This window comes from Phalacrocorax carbo, chromosome 3 (genome assembly GCF_963921805.1).
Source record: "Phalacrocorax carbo chromosome 3, bPhaCar2.1, whole genome shotgun sequence".
In the NCBI taxonomy this organism is placed as follows: domain Eukaryota; kingdom Metazoa; phylum Chordata; class Aves; order Suliformes; family Phalacrocoracidae; genus Phalacrocorax; species Phalacrocorax carbo.
Window position 1 is genome coordinate 74916470 of NC_087515.1, and position 16960 is coordinate 74933429.

A 16960-nucleotide genomic window follows, 5' to 3' on the forward strand; every position below is an offset into this window, starting at 1 on the left:
GCGCGCGAGCACCCGCCCTGGGATAGGGAACGACGCTTCGCAGTCGTGGTGTGACGTGCGGCCGTTGGGCGGAAGCGCGAGGGTTTCGTTTCTCGGCGGAGGTGGTGGTTGGGGGCGCGGCGATGCTGGCGTGCGACGTCTGCGGGCAGCCGCTGCCCGCGGAGGCGGAGGGGCGGTATCCGCAGCGCACGCACCCGGACCGCCGGCCCCGCTGCCCGCTCTGCGCCGCCGCCGCCCCGGGCTGTGACGAGCTTCGCCGGCAGGTCGAGGCGATTCCCCAGGAGCCGGGGCCGGCGGGCCCCGAGTGCCCCCTCTGCGGGGAGGCGGCGGGGCGGGAGCTGGAGGCGCACGTCAGGGCGCGGCACGGGCACCTCCTGGGCGCCCCGGGCACGGGTGAGCGGCGGCGGGGGACGTCGCGGAGGCTGGGGCTGGGGCTGGCCGCGGCCGCCCCGGCGGGCGGGCAGCAGAGAACCGCGCTGCGGTGCGCTGCCGCCTGTGCCAGGGGGTGACTGCCCGGGGGTGACGGCAGCGTGTCGGGGCGCTGCCGCAGCGCCTCCGCCGCCCGGTTTGCGTCCCGGCGGATGCAGCTGGAGGGCCCCGAGACCGCTCGCGGCGGCAAACTGGGGGCGGCGAGCGAAGGCGGTCGAGGGAAGTCGCATGGAAAGGGAGAGCGAGTGAAGGCGATGGGGGCGTCACCTGAAAAATCTGCCCCAGAGCAGGGCTGAAAACACTGCTGCAGAGGAACCTGCGATGTGCTGCGTGCCCCAAATACACCGTCCGTATCAATGAAAGCACACCGCAACGCTTTCGCGTGATAGGGGGGTGGTTTTTACCTATTTGGCATGTGTTCGGTCGCAAAAGTTTAGCTTTGCATCTTGAAGCCTGCTCTTTGACAGGATCCTGTAGAGCAGCTGCCAGTATTCGTTAGGGAAAGGCGGTTCTCAGTTTGAACTAGAGACTTGGGAAGGATCCAGCGCTGAGGCGTTCTGAAGTACTAAACGTCGATTTGGAGACCACACGGATATTTTGGGGCATAAAGTTGGACTAAAGAAAACTTTTATTTGAATACTGTATTTTATTTTGAGCGTGGTCAGAATTTTATTGACTAGCTATCCATAGTTGCTGGTAGCTGTTTCAGAAACTTAGTAATGGCATCTCTGCTAGTTGGTAATTCTCTTAGAAGACTGTCATTCTTGATGTAACAAGTTATGTACACTGGCAAGAAAAACAAATGATGATGAGGATGCAGATTGGGGCAGTATAATCAACCACACTGCATATTCTGTGATTAAAAATATGTTTTCCTTTAAAAAAAAAAAAAACACAACAGAATAATACTTTACTTCTGTGGTGCAAATAACGCAAAGCTTGAATAAGTAACTTGCTTGCCTGCATGCCTGTTTCTATTTTCAAAATAGATGCATTAAGGGTGTTTTAGTTTTTTATGTACGTAGCGTGTTTCAGGAAACTATATGTTTGTGGTGTTAATGCAAAATGTCACTGGTGAATGTAGATTATTGTACAATCGAGTTTCCCTCCAGCCAGTCATGAACTTTTAGCTTGGGCGGATGCTTTCCAGAAACAGCTAACGTAGCAAATTAATTTCTGTGTTTTGTAAATCTAGGAAGTTGCAAGCAAAATCTAGGGACTCAAAAGGAGGGCAGTAAGGATGGAGTCACGTTATTCTCTGTGGTGTCCAGTGACAGGCAGTGAGCACAAGCTGAAATGTGGAAAATGCTATTTAAAGACGAGAACACTTTTTTTGTTTGGTTTGTTTTGTTTTACTGCGAGAGTGGCCAAAGGCTGGACTGAGCTGTCTGGGGAGCTTGTGGAGTGTCTGTCCTTGGAATTGTTCAAAAACTGACTAGAAAAGGCCCTGTGTAACTTAACCTGTTTAATATGTCCCTGCTTTGAGGGGCTAGGTGGTCTCCAGATGTCCTTTTGAACCTTACCTATTCTATGGCTTCTTTGTCCTTCTCTGGACACGCTCCAGCACCTCAATGTCCCTCTTATAGTGAGGGGCCCAAAACTGAACACAGCATTTGAGGTGCGGCCTCACCAGTGCTGAGTACAGGGGCACTATCACCTCCCTGCTCCTGCTGGCCACACTATCCCTAATACAAGCCAGGATGCTGTTAGCCTTCTTGGCCACCTGGGCACACTGCTGGCTCATGTTCACCTGGCTGTCAGCCAGCACCCCCAGGTCCTGCTCCGCCCGGCAGCTCTCCAGCCACTCTTCCCCAAGCACATAGCGTTACATGGGGTTGTTGTGACCCAAGTGCAGGACCCGGTACTTGGCCTTGTTAAACCTCATAGAATTGGCCTCAGCCCCTTGATCCTGCCTGTCCAGATCCTTCTGCAGAGCCTTCCTACCCTCAAGCAGATCAAGACTCCTACCCAATTATGTTAGACTGTGTATCAGTTGGGGTGATTTTCACAAAAACCAGGGATTGCATTAATCAAAAAACTGCATTTCTTTTTCAGACATGGAAAATGTTGAACAGCTATACGAATGTCCAATGTGCAGTCTTACCTGTACAAACATTCAGATTCTTCAAGAACATGTAGATTTACACTTAGAGGAGCAAAGCTTTTCAGAAGGTACGTGAAAAGATACAGGCTTCATAATACTTGAAAGTACTTACATGTATTTGCGTGTTGCAGTATAAAAATCTCAGACAAAATTTAAATATTTCCTTCTTTAAAAGGGGAACTGGACACATACATAATGAAGTTAAGATAGTTAATAGCAAGTCCTATAACTTACCCAGGTGCTGTACTTAATTACACATGCTAAAAGAAATATTTTTCTATGTATGCTTTTTAAGTAAATGTAGTATTAAGAATGTTAGCCAAAACTAAAACTTGGAGCAAAAAATGTTTAAGACAGCCATTACATACATGGAATTTAGAGTGACACATTCCAGTGTGATGAGCTGAAAATATAGCTTAAAAAAATCTTCAGGTTTTTTCTCAGTTCTTTTCTGTAAATGCTTGTGCTGGTTCATTAGTCACAACAATAAAGGAATCAAAATTAATTTCATTTATTAGCATTGCTAATAAAATCCTAGCGATTACCTATCCAGTTCTCCAATCCTAAATTTGGTTTTGCCACTTTCAGAGACTGCTGACAGTCATGCTAGAAGCTAGCAAGTGTGTGGCATTCAAGAAACTGGGACTTCTTGCTAACAATGAAGTGAAACAGTAAACAAAGGCTTTCTAGTAGTAGAGGTACAGGCATTACTTGCCAAGTAATTGCTCATGTAACCTTGCTTAAACTTTGTCCAACTCAAGAGTCTAAATCTTGATAGACTGAATGCAGTCAGTTCTGTCTAGTGTTCCTTGCTAATAGCTCAAAAGAGTGTGGGATGCATCTCCTAAAATTAATGCCCAGATCCATCAGGGCATTGTTAACCTGATGAAGTCCACTCTATTTGTAATGTTATTCCTGGGTAGGTGGAAACATAAGAGATCTAGAACTGGCTCAGCAACTACAAATGGAAGAAGATAAACAGCAGAGATCAGAAGAAGAGAAGCGAGAAAGGGAAGAATTTAAAAAGCTTCAGGTACAGTATTATTTCTACATGGTAAAATTTTGAACAGTTGTGCCGTTAGAAGCTGTGTATCTTGGAACCGTAATGAACTGGAACAGACATACCAGGTCAGACCTGTCCAGTCAGCCAGGCTGTGTTGAGGTGGTGGCGCAGCAGTGGGTTGCAGGCAAATGCAAGCTCTTGGGCAAGCCCGATCCTGGCACAGGTGCTGGGCATTGCCTGCCTTAAGCTACTTAGCTTTACTGCTTTGAGTGGTGCTGGCTCAGGATGGGGCCAGGTGCTCCCTGTGCATGCTGTGCTGCTCTCACCAGGGGCCCTGGCACGCCTGCCTCCTCATACTGTGCTCCATACAGCTCTAATACTCTGCCTTGCAGCACAGCCTGGAGCATATTCCCTGGCAGGGTGTCTGAGGCCCTGAGCATCCTGGCTATCCTCTTCCTGGATACCATCACCTGCTCCAGTGGCCATTCCCCTGCTAGGTCCTGCTTCCCTCTCCTTCCCACCTCATAGCTCATTTCTTGCTCCCTCTGCCTCCTGGCCATTGACTGCCTCTGTGCCAATGGCTGTCTGCCCAAGAGGGACCAGAGCGATGTGCCTGCTCTTCCAGTGTGGCTTTCCTAGTCCCACTTTCTTATTTGGGTGTGAAGCTTGGCCTTCAGCTCTAAAATATCATTAATCTGAAGTTCTTATGTGTCATTGCTCACTGTTTGTCAAAGTTACTGGTTGTACATTCAACTTCTCAAGATTACTAAAGCTGAATTTTAAAAATGTGATTTAAATCATTCACATTCCATCCCTAACAGAGACAGTATGGCTTGGATAATTCTGGAGGCTACAAGCAGCAATTCCTAAAGAATATGGAAAGGGAAGTTGATAGAGGAAGGATGCAGCCTTTTGAATATCACAAGAGAAAAGCTGACATGATGGAATGTTTGGCTTTTGGTGTAGATGATGGGAGGACAAAGACTTCAGGTAAAAATGCTGAAATTATACAACTAACACTGTACTTTTTCAACCCAGGTTGTAGTGACCAAACCTCTCTTCAACAAAGTGTATCATTGGCTCCATAATACTGGTTACGTCATAATTCTAATCCTTATTTTTTAGATCAATCTATACCATTTCAGTCCGAAACTAATAAGGAAATGAAAGCTTGGTATATTTCTAAACTTTATTCTAATCTGGAGACTTTTTCTTTTTTTCTATGGAACCTTGGAACCAAGTTGTCTGGTTAAGGGCCCGAATACAATATGTATCAAAAGATGCAAGTGTCTTATTACAAGTTGGTTGTCCTTGAGTGTATGCTTGTTTACTACTTAGTGCTCATTGGTTCCTAACCTAGTGTAGCTGTTAAAATTTACAGTACCTTTCTATCTTGTGTTTCAGTTAGTTGTAGTATCCTGTAAGCTGGTCCCGGTAAGCACAGTGTTCATCTGATTGCAAAGTCCAAGAGAGGACTGGGAGGAGCAGATATCAGCTTGATACATCTGCTTTGAAATGTTTTATACTTGGTGCAGAAATACAGCGCTAGCGCATTTCATGTCCCTTTTAAAAGGCTTCCTTGTCTTCACTTGCCAAGACCACAGTTCAGAGCTCGTTCAGTTTACTGCCAGTGGTTCTGGCTTACAAGATATCTATTTGGTTCTTGACAAGTAAAATAAAATTTCTTCTATAAAATGTATTGAGTGGAAATAATACATTTAAAGTTCTCATTCTTGGGAATGATTTAGACTTGAGAGAGGAATTCAGAAAATAATCTGTGATGGCTATGGAATGATTGTCTTCACAATAGCATGGCAATAAAGGGCCTTTGAGAATGTATATATACAAATTGGAGAGAGCGTTCCCAAGCATGTTCTTTCATGTAACAAAGGAGGATTTGGAATATCCTGCAAGTGGATTTTCTTAAAATATTTACAGTAATTCTCAGATTCTGTGCCATTCCTTTTTCTTGTCTCAGTTTCTCCAGTAAAAATAATTTGAGGGGAATAAAAGGATTACGAGGTATTCACAAGTATTTCCATGTTTTTAAGGGGTGGTTGTACTGGAGGTGGTAGTGGCATGGAAATGCTTTATTAGTTACATTACTCTTCCTGTTTCATTTTAATAGTATCTGTGCATATCACTGTTTATAATGTAGTCCAAGCTGTTTAATTTAAAATATTAGTAGTGTAGCAGCAGTGGAAAAAACCCCTTGAATTCTACAAGCTTCATAGCGCATAAATTCATCACAGAATAGGCCGTTGAAATGGAATAGGTGCAGTGTCCACTGTTTTTGTGATTTGGGTTCTAGATGTAACATAGGATCACTTAAAAGTTTTAAAATAAATTGTCTTAATCTGTATCTCTCTCAAGCTGGGGAAAGAATCTTTTTCTGTCAAATTTTGTAGTTCATTTTACAGATAAACCTTGTATTTGATTGTCTTTTAGGAGTTATTGAAGCATTGTGCAAGTACTATCAGAATGAAAACAAAGATGTGAGGCATGTGTGGCTTTCAACAGGAGTAGATCACTTCCACTCATCTTTGGGCGACAGAGGCTGGGGTTGTGGTTACAGGAACTTCCAAATGCTCCTTTCCTCACTGTTGCAAAACAGCTTGTATAACGACTGCTTGAAAGGTATTAAACAAAACACTGCCTGTTTCATGTACCGTGGATGACAACCTACTGACCGATGTTTTACCTTTTCATTTACACAGCAAGGCTTACTTAGGTCAATTATACCTATTAAATGCTTGTTATACTGCTGCAGCTTACTGTGGAAAGAATCAGAGGGGTGAATACTGGCAAGGTATAATGTGGTAGAAGTTTTAGCTTTAGTGTGTTTGGTGCACCTTTGTAACATTAACTGCCTCTTTACAAAAGAAGCTGAATATTTTTAATTAATAGACTATTTCAGTAACTGTAGCCACAATTGAAAAGCTTTTCTGTTCCAGATACTACACTAATTCCTAGTATACCAAAGATTCAGTCCATGATTGAAGATGCTTGGAGAGAAGGCTTTGATCCTCATGGGGCATCTCACTTCAACAACAGATTACATGGTTCCAAAGCATGGATAGGAGCGTCTGAAATTTATTCACTGTTAACCAGTCTCAGGATAAAGTAAATATTGTTTTCTGTTGTTGTTATTGTTATTTTTAAGTGCTGTGCCCTTAAAGGGCAGACCTGCCAGTGGTGCGACGACGAAGCCACCTTAGTGGCTTTAAGTTTAACCAACCTATAAACACATCTAATTCTGTGCAGCATAAAGCTGTGTAACTACTTATGCAGGAACATAAAGCGAATAAATACTTAGATCATTGAGGCTTGGTGAAGAATTATGCTGCATACACATAGAATCAAACATTGATTAAATCCTTGATTTCTCTAGAAGTTTCTTCTTAAGGGGAATCTGAATTTCAGCTATTCACTCGCATAATTCTGAAAGCTGTTAATTGGATTATCTAGTGTACATGTATCAGTTACACAAAAAAATCAAACATTTTAATCTTTGCAAGCTTCACAAGTTCTTGCTAGACTGAAGAGAGTAGAGCATTTCTTTGTTATAGGATAAATCTTACAGTTTTGAACAGCATGTATTGCATTGCTTTGTAATTGTGTGTCCCCTGCTCCTGTACTTAAAAAAAAAAAAAAAAAAACAGTGGTAATGACCACTGGATGCCTGGAATTGTTGTGTTTACAAAACATTCTTGGTGCAGGAGGAAGGGAGGGACTGAGAGGTGAAAAAGTTATTTTTAACAAACAACCTCCTTGAAATTTTATTGTTTTCATTCTGAATGTTCCGTAGGTGTCAAATAATTGACTTTCACAAACCGACTGGCCCTATGGGTACGCACCCTCGTTTATTTGAGTGGGTTTTGCATTACTATTCTACAGATAATGAAGGTGGTGCAAAAGTAGTGTGTACTTCCAAGCCACCTATCTACTTGCAGCATCAAGGTCAGTATCATGATATGCTGGTTCTTTTCAGTTGTCTGTTTTTCTTTAGATGTGCTGCAGTTCAGAGCATCATCTTATATTCCTTCTTCATTTAATTGAAGGCATGGCTTTATTTTCTGGGGTTTTTTTTGTTTGTTTTTTAATTTGTTTGTTTATTTAGTAAGAGCAACATTGAAGTCTGTATTTTTATTGGATGGAAGAGCTGGGTGTGACTGGGGCCTCAACTTTTTAACATCTGCTCTTCACTTGTAACTACCTTATCAAACTTCAAGTAGTATCTTCCTTGATCTGAAAATAGGTGGTATGCTGTGAAGAAGTAAATGGGATTTATGTGTCCTTAAAATACTGAAAATGTATTTTGAAATTAGGTCACAGTCGTATTATTGTTGGAATAGAAGAGAGGAAGAATAAAACCTTATGTTTGCTACTGTTTGACCCAGGATGTCCTTCCCAAGAAATGCAGAAACTGCTAAAACAAAACAGTGATGGTACTGGTCTTAAACTACTTCAGAAATTTGTGGGTAGCTTAAAAAAAAAGCAATACCAGATAGTGGCTGTAGATGGTGTACTGTCATTGGAAGAGAAAGCTGTAAGTATTTCAGAAAATAGTTTCCGTCTAAGAAAATTTAAAATAATCTGCGTTTCTTCTTTAATACTCAAATGCATATGCGTATATGGTTGCATGGTGAATTTTTTTCATCTCTTCACTTCCCTTATTGTTCTTCTTTGCTGCTTTCTGCTTATCATCTGAACTGAGTAATCACAGCATATCAGTACCAAAAACGTCTTGCTTGAAAATGCATGCCACCGTGATGTAACTGACAACTTCTAAGTCTTTTATAAAGCTTGCAGCCATTTGCACATTAAAATTAGGCTTCTTTTTTTTTTAATTTTATTTTTTTACCATATTTCCCCCTAGGTAACTTATTGTGGGCTTATAAGGTACTTACAAAGCATTCATAGTCCAAAATTTTGTCCAGGAGTTTTTATTGCAACTTTGTAAAGCTATGTGGTGTCTATCCTATCAGCCTCTGAGAGCAGAAGAGCAAGGCGCGCAGACACTGACATGTCTCCTCAGCTTGGGCGCTAGAACTCGTGCATTCTGCTTTCTGAAAGTACTTAGAACTTCATATATTTAAAACACAGCTCTGAGCAACTTACATGTTTGCGCTGTCAGCATTTTTATAAATCCTATCCACATGTTTCACTTTGGGCATTGTGATTTTTTTTTAAGACCTTAGAAGTTTTCAGCTGAATGTCGGATGTGACTTTTCTTAAGCTTTCTCTTTCCTACACTAACAAGTTGATTCTGAGGAACCATGTTCTGAATCTGTGGTGACTTATCAACACTGTTCAGCATGTTCAAACATCAGGACAGACTTTTATTTAAACTATGAAATAGCTGGTGACTGAGTCACCTTCTCAACTGTAACATCTGTATATTGAAATGAGGTGTCATCTTAAGTGTTTTCTGGCCCTGAACACATCAGAAATAGCCATGAAACACAGCTGTCCTCTCTTCCTCCTGCTGGAAAAAGCTTTCCAATTTCAGGACACAATAAAAGGAAGTGTGTTGTGTGGGGTTTGTGTGGGGTGCTTTGTTTGGTTTGGGTTTTTTCCCCTCTATTCAAAGGTTTAATTTGTATTTAAAAGTATCAGTTATTTAAAATTCTGTCTTGAAAGCTCGCATTTCATTAAGGTGAAATATAACTCCTTATACTTGTTAAGCTTACTCAACTACTGATTTGGAAAATGCTCTTTAAAGTGGTGTTTTCATTCATGAAACTATTCTCTTTCCCTTCTTCCCACCTATTTTTAAGGCTCGCTGCCATGCTTCTCAGGTCTTAACATCAGAGAAGATTCCTTAAAGGATGCCTTTATTACCTCTTGGAATCTGCTGGATGCAAAACAATAAACTTCTGGACTGTGACCCTAACGCAACAATTTCTAGACTTAAAACTAAGTCTCCATATGTGGTTGGGTGCTCTAGAGATGCACAGCACTAGAGTAAACCTGTAGTTTTGATCTTCAATCAAAACTCCGCCCTCCTGATGAATCTGTAACTCTGAAGTGTTACAGTTCTTGTCTTACTAGAAAATTTGCTATTTTTGCTATTTTCTAGTTGCTTAAATTACAGAGCAACATCTACCATCCCGTAGCAAACCGTGTACCATAGTAAAATGTCAGTAAGCAGTGGATAGAGATACTATGGAACTACTTTATTGGAGTGCCTCTGTAAATATATTTATGCAGACCCTGGCCAATGCTCCTTCTTACCAAATGTGATCAACAAATATCTATTACACCTCAGCAGATTCTCTTGCAACTATTTGCAAAGAACAGAGGCAGTTCTATGATTTCTCATGATACAGCCTGTTCCACCAGGGATTAGTTTACTGCTGAACTTCTTTTCAGTTAGCTGGCTTCTCTAGGTATATCACTTGTAAATATGAATGTGTGTGCTTATGCGGTGGATCAGTGTTGGCACTGGCTGTGAGGTCTGAGATAGCTGTGTCCAAAGTGGGCTGCATGTGCTCTAGGGGCTACGCAAGACAATCCATTGGGGTATAGGAAGAAAATGTTTATTTTGTACCATGAATTAAATAAAATTAAAATAATATTTTTTAAAAGTTTTTATTTCATCTTTATTTCATCTTGTTTTTTAATTTCTGGGTTTTTTTCTGTATATTTTATAATGTTTAGCCCCTAGGCTTCAGAGGCATCGCAAAAGGACATTTAAACTGAGCGTTGACTAGGGGCTCCATCGTGCAGTTAGTGCCATTTAAGACACTGGAGCTATCTGCTGAGGCAAGTATCTTGGGTGTTTGAGGGCCCCTACTGTCTCTTAAGACATGCTGCTCTGGCTGAATGTAAGAGTCATGCCTCTCCAGCACGGCAGCTGGAGGCTGGGAGGGATGGTTGAGTGCAAATAGCAGGTCATGCCTTTGTTTAAGCAACTGAATCATGCTGTGGCATCCATTTACTGTGAGTTTAGATACTTCCCTTTCATTTAGACTCTTACATGCTGACACCTAGATGTAGGTGTAGTTCTACCATTAATCTGTTTGTTTCTCTCACGTTTAATACGCTCTGGCAATAAGAACTAGTAATCTTTTTGGAAGCAGTGAAATACATGAGCGTGCAAAGATATTACAACCCATAAATCAGTAATTTTTCTGAAACGTGCATGAAAGTAAAAATCTTAATTATGGAAATGCATGAATTCCTGTAGGTATGTAGTAATGACCTATAACCTGTGGAAGGACACTGGAGGGGCAGAGGCTAGGGACAGGGTTCCTGGGAACTGGGGGACACCAGCTCCCTCATTAGCCCTGGTGTGTACGGCACATGTTCTTGTACCATGTGAGGTTTTGCAGCTGTGCGGTCATTTAACCTCTCATGGATACACTTCGATCTCTGCACTGTTCCCTCACCTTCCCTGTGCCAGGGGCTGACTGTTCCTGGCGGAGGCGCTGCTAACTCCAGGCTGACCATGTTCTCTGCCAGCGTGACACTGTGCCTGGATGTGCAAGCCTAAGAAGCAGGAACTGCAGCTCAGCCCCCGCCCTTCACTGATGTGTTCAGACTGCCATTGGGACTAAGCTGGTGTTTCAGTGAAATGCCGTAATGCTCCAAATTTGAAGTATCTCTCCGTACTGGCTTGTACATGCTGTTTGATTCCTACGTAGTCAACGCGGGGCAGCCGGGTACTAAGTGAGCAGAAGCCAGGGCGTCTTGCTTGATCCAGCTGAAGATGCCTCTCAAGGGCCTTTGCGATGGCGATTCCTGGCACTGTCTGGACAGTGACCAGCCGCTTGAGGTGTTTGATTCTTTGTGTAAGCATGACCTTATGCCAAGATCCCAGTAAATTTTGTTGTCTTTGTTTTTTTGGGTTTTTGTTTTGGGTTGTGTTTTTTTTAACAAGCACTCTGGGAGTGTCAGAGGAACACAAGCCTAATTACATTTTAGATTTATTAAGGTCAAGGTACTGGTGTCCCACTTGTTTCAGCTTGACTCTAGGACTGCCATGTAAAGGTCTGACCAACCAAGGTAATCATTGTGTAACAAACAATAGCCTTCTCATGGAATTGCAGCTGGGGGAGGGTAATGGGGTAACTTTCAAACATCAGCTGGGCAACACTGGAAAGAAAGCAGTGAGTTAACAAAATGTTAAAATAAACCTAATGCGACCTAGGACTACAGCCTGAATTGCCACCAAAATGTTTGTCCTGAGAGAAAGAATGAGTGTGTTGGGGCTTGATGCTAACTAAAATAACTGCTTCAGGGATGTTGCCTCTTATCGTCAGACTCCCCTGGGTTCACAGAAGCTGAACTTTTAATCTTCTTTGCAAATAGTTGCCTCAGAGAAACAACAGGATCCTGTTCTGATGTCTTTGCAAGACCCTGAATGTTTGGTTAGCTGCTTGGTGAAGAAACTGACAGTGTGTTCCTGAAACTCCAAGAAGGACTTTGATCTGCTTTTTTCTTCCCAGGCAGCAGGGCAATGAAAGGAGCAGTGCACTTTTGTAACCCGAGGTAAATCACGGAGACTTGTCCTTGCTGGGGGTCCTAGCCACGCGCGTTCAGCTGCCCACTGTATTTTCTGAAAATGTAGTGGAGTGTCTGCAAACCTACGCACGACAGAGCACAAACTGATGGCTGAAAAGCCTCCTGAGTCTGCTACACATAGAGTGCTGAAGCACTTTATTCGTCACAGGGCGTAAACTAAATCTCAGAAGTTTCAGGTGATTGAGTATCGTGAAAATTGTCACTTGGGTTCGTTGGAAGCTGTAACTGTTTTACCATGATTTCGAAAATGCGTTCATTTCTCCTTGGGAACAATGTCAAAACTCTCTGTAGATTTGAAATTTTGGGGGTAAAGTGTTCCATTCCTTTTTGTCTATTTATGTTCAATTTCTTATGACTGTCCAAATACTTTTTTATGTACTATAATATTAAGAACTTACAGAGACTTTAATGTGAACATTATTTTGAAGCAAATAAATCAAGTTATCTAATTCTAGTATGCTAGTAGTATTCTAGTAATTCTACTATTTAATTCTAATTCATACTGCTTTATAGATAAGCATTTTTGGATTAAATGTTCCTAACTGAAGGTTCCAGTGAAAAATGTGGGTTTTGGTGATCCCTAGGTTTTTCTCACAGAAACAATTTTAACACATTCTAATTATTCTCTTGGGCTATATGGCAGTGACTTTCACTGCACCCTCCAGCCCGGAAAGTGATGATTTCCTCTGCGCAGGCAAGAGCTCACCTCCATGGGGTGTTTTCTAGCAGGTTATTTCAGTGCTGTTCCTCTCCTTTCTACAGGTGGCATGGAGGCATCCCAGGGAGTCATGCAGGAGGCACTTGTAGACTGGAGAGAAGCGGCAACTTTTAATTCCATCTCATGGTTATTTCATAATAGTCTTCATATGCAGAGAACGTTCAGACAACACTGCATGAATTACACTGCATTTTCCATGCAAGCACGTCAAATAAAGGGCTTGCTTTCTGTTTTTTAATGGCAGTCAGATTCCAGAGATGAAGAGTTTAGAGAAGGGTGTTACTATGAGGAACCACTGCCATTTCAGCCCTAATTATAAAAACAGTGTTCTTCATACCATATGGGAGTCCACAATATTTTTCAGGCTCCTTTAAATCAAACAGTATTTTCAAATGCTTGAAAACAGAAGATACCTCAGCTTACAGAGGAATCGAGGAGAAAACTCAGTTCTTTGTCGCTCTTGCCCTGTTGTGGAGGCTGGCAATATAATGCTTGTCAGATGACAGGTGAGCCCGTGGCTGATGTGCGGTGCTATCATAGTTTACTAAAATATAATGCACAGATAAATTCCAATAATTTATCACTTCTTTACCTTTAAATGCATACGTTGACTTAGATATCTGAAACCAAAGGTAGCGGTTAAGGGATGAGTTTGTGAGGTACAGTTGTACCTAAATAAATAATACCATCATCAAATAGCCTTCGGGGGCCTTTATTTTCTTTCAAGAGACTATGAGGGCTCAGAATATTTTGAGTTTAATATTTTCTGAAGAAGAAAAGGCATGGAAATAAGGGCCAAGAATCTATGGCAGGCGTTCATTTTAAATAACATGGACCATCACCTCATTTGTTTGTTATGCACTTGATTTACCATTTAGCTCCAGGAAAGGAAAGAGCAGAGAGGTAGGAGAAGTTATATCTGCAACTTGTTTAGAGATAGTGCATTATCAGCCCTTGTCCATAACACATGGTCCCAGCATAAACTTCTCTTCCTCCATGTGAATGGTGGATTTTGGAGCTTTTGAAGCCTTGCTTCTTCCCCTTCCCTCCTCCACCTCCAGAGCCTGCCAACAGGAAAAAGAAAACAAAAAGCAAACCAAAATGGACAAATAAAGTTTCACCTCAAGGCACTGTTCTGTTGGATGTGGACTGGTAAAGAAACTGTTTTTGACGGAGGGTTTACTTGTGTATCCGTATACTATAAATCACAGTGGGGTCACATTTGCAGCTCTTGCAGCTCATATAGCTGTGTAAATGTACAAAGCTACCTACCTATTGGGTGTGTCACGCCTATAGTTTTGCACCAACAGAAGGGAGGGTTGTGGGGTGACAGACGTGATGAGAAATGACCTCACATCCTCCTTCTTGTGGAAGTGTTAGAGTGCGAGAAGGAGTCCATGTCTAAATTCCACAGAAAATTTTTCTGCAAATGTCACTACCTGGTTCTTAATTTGATACTGTTTGAAAAACCCAGATTTATGCAAATTAAAGTAAGATCAATAGCTCTTCCTTACTTGAGAGTTTTGTATATTTCAGTCTCTTGTACACCGTGTTGTGTGAGCAAATTAAAAATAGGCACAATACGTTAAGTGCAGTGATATTCATTATCTTCCCCTACTTCTTAATTTCCTTGTGGGTAAGGAAGAGGATATTTAAAGTCATATTTATGGCTGTATCAGCCTCAGAACCATGATTTGATCCATCCATTGACAACAGAATATTCTTGTTAAAAGATGTGAATCATCTGTAACAGAAGAATAAATATAATTGATAAAAATAATTGCATGATAGTAACAAACAAGCAAGGATTTTTGTCACCTTTCCAATCCCTTCCCTTGCTATCCTCAGAAGCAGGGTTATGGAGTGAATTCTACTCTGAAGTTTGGAATTTTCTTTCATGTGTATTTTTCAGGCAATAATTTTCCTCACAAGGATATAATTTCATATCATGTTTTCACTACAGCTTTTTTCTCATTTACCTTTCACCTCAAACTTACAGTGTAAGGTAGGCAATGAGCTGTGACTTTAACTGGACTGTTGGCTACATGGTAACAAAGGCCAAATCAGATTCTTAGAAGTGGGATCACAGTGTGCAACACTTACCAGGCAAAAGCATGCAGAGCCTTGTCCTCATTCTCAGTTGTTCAGCAGTTTACAACGGAGTAATATTTTTCATTCCTCTGTGGACAACTAGCGGCCACAAGATTACAGCTCTGGTTTTTGTGTGTTATGTCACCTGTAATAGAATATGTGGCATCTAAGCTTAAATTCCACAGGAAAAAAGTCTGTGTCTTTTGCCATGGTTTAACAAACTGGAGAGTCTGCAGAATTTTGAGAAAAACAATTGAAGATCTTAAAGACCAAAATCAGCATTAGCCCATCAACTCACCTGGAAAAGAATCGTTTCAAAGGAGATGGACTAAGCAAATAAAGATTTTTCTATTAATTAGTTCTAATCCAGAGACATCAAGAGTTCCGCTTTCCAACATACAGCTTTTGTCACTGAAGTCACTACAGGGACTCTATCCCCTTCCACAGTATGTGAAGGTTCTGACTGGGCAGGGCCAGCTCGCCTGGCAGATCCCCTCGTGTTGACTAACCAGGTGGCCTTTGCTAAATGTGTATCCCAGTGTTTGAATGTTCCACCACCCCGCCCCCCCATTGCTCTCAGCATAATTTTAACAGTCCATTGTACCGTTCAATTTTCCTAGAGGCTGGTGCATGACAGGGGATGTGAAATACCCACTCAGTGCCGTGTTCGTTGGCCCGGGTGTCTATGAGGATGTTTTGGAAATGAGTCCCATTGTCAGAATCAATTCTTTCTGGGGTGCCATGTCGCCATAAGATTTGTTTTTCAGGGCCCAGGACTGTGTTCCAGATGGTGGCATGGGGCATGGGGTATGTCCCTTTCCTCCACCTGGCTGCAGGCAGGGCCCCTCTAGTCCTGATCGTAGCATTTGCAACTCACTTCTTGTAAATGTGAATCTATTAAGATCAGAAAAAAAATCAACACTTCTACTCCTCTTACTGGTAACTGGAGCAGCAATTTTCCTGGAAGAATCCCCCTGAGTGATTGTTTTTCCTAGCAAGTCATGTACCCATGCCTCTAGGGTCGAGGTAGATTTTCCATCCCACTTACATCCTCTCTGGTCATGCAGGTAAAACCATAGAGTGGCACATGCTGCGTATCCTCTCTCTTGAGCAACTTCCACCACATGGATCGTGTGCACTGGGCTTCTCTGGATCTTTGGATAACTGCTCATTGTCCAGGTCACTATAAATCACCTCAAGCACGGCTAATTCCCTCAGGTACTGGATACCCTTCTCCATGGTGGTCCATTTTCATGGGAAACATATAACATCTTCTTTGAAGAGATACTTTTCTTTCGCACCAGACAGGAGTCGCCTCCGGAGGCTGAGGGCTTGTGTCCCTTTTCCAATCGCTTTGTCAATGCTCCCTTCCCTAGAGAGGGATCCCAGTTGTTTGGCTTCCTTCCCCTCTAATTCCAGACTACTGGCCCCGTTATCCCAGCATCGGAGCAGCCAGGTGGCAATGTGCTCACCTTGATGAAGGCTGAAAACTTTTCGCGTATCTCGCAGTTCACTCAAGGACAGGGATCGGGTGGTGTCCATCTTGTTTATGAGTTCTTCCTCTTCCTCCTCCTCCTCTCCTGGTGATGGCCCTGCTTCTTCATCATCTCTTTCTAAATGAGGTGACTTTCATTTCCAAGATTTCTCCTAGTGTATAGGGGCGACTGGTGCCAGCATGGGATCAGCTGCAGTGCCTGTCTCAGGGGTTTGAGTAGCCGCGTAACCTGTTGCCGGGGCTGGAGTGGCCGCAGTACTCGTCGTGGGGGCAGATCTCTGGATGATATTCTTAAATAGTTGTTAAACCCTAAACAAGGCCTGAAACACATTCAGGAGACAAGGCAATAGGACCATGCTGGTTTGAACATCCCAAGGATATTCAAAATTCTCCAGAGCTGCTGTAACTAACTTGAAGGAGGAAGTGAAGGTGAAGAAGCTAGGGAAAGTGTCCCTGCCCCATCTCCCCCATAGATTGGTTCTCCAAGAAGAGCTAAAAAGTGTAATTGTAATAGTTTCCGAGAGGTGTCTCCCAAAGTATGGGGGTGGCAGCAATGCTGAGTACAACCTCATGACCAGTAATTTTATCATA

The 16960-nt window shown here is 42.4% G+C and overlaps 1 protein-coding gene across 5 annotated transcripts; it reads left to right on the plus strand.

The window, feature by feature from the left end:
• The first annotated feature begins 6 nt into the window (after positions 1 to 6).
• ZUP1 (zinc finger containing ubiquitin peptidase 1) lies at positions 7 to 10129 on the plus strand. 5 transcript variants are annotated; one of them, XM_064447414.1, is made up of 9 exons: positions 7 to 393; positions 2485 to 2601; positions 3457 to 3566; positions 4358 to 4526; positions 5985 to 6173; positions 6491 to 6659; positions 7345 to 7496; positions 7865 to 8085; positions 9317 to 10129. In XM_064447414.1, the coding sequence occupies exons 1-9, from the start codon at positions 123 to 125 to the stop codon at positions 9362 to 9364; spliced, it is 1446 nt and encodes a 481-aa protein (XP_064303484.1). In that variant the 5' UTR covers positions 7 to 122; the 3' UTR covers positions 9365 to 10129. The 5 variants fall into 5 exon arrangements, with proteins under 5 accessions (XP_064303484.1, XP_064303485.1, XP_064303486.1 ...); XM_064447415.1 differs by having other exon boundaries at positions 7937 to 8085; XM_064447419.1 differs by having other exon boundaries at positions 180 to 269.
• The last annotated feature ends 6831 nt before the right edge of the window (positions 10130 to 16960 follow it).

Excerpts from the sequence above, each read along its gene's own strand:
- ZUP1 (XM_064447414.1), top strand. The coding sequence starts at position 123 with ATGCTGGCGTGCGACGTCTGCGGGCAGCCGCTGCCCGCGGAGGCGGAG. Across the intron at positions 6,660-7,344 it reads TTAACCAGTCTCAGGATAAA|GTGTCAAATAATTGACTTTC; the intron begins GTAAATATTGTT and ends AATGTTCCGTAG. Across the intron at positions 7,497-7,864 it reads TATCTACTTGCAGCATCAAG|GTCACAGTCGTATTATTGTT; the intron begins GTCAGTATCATG and ends TTTTGAAATTAG.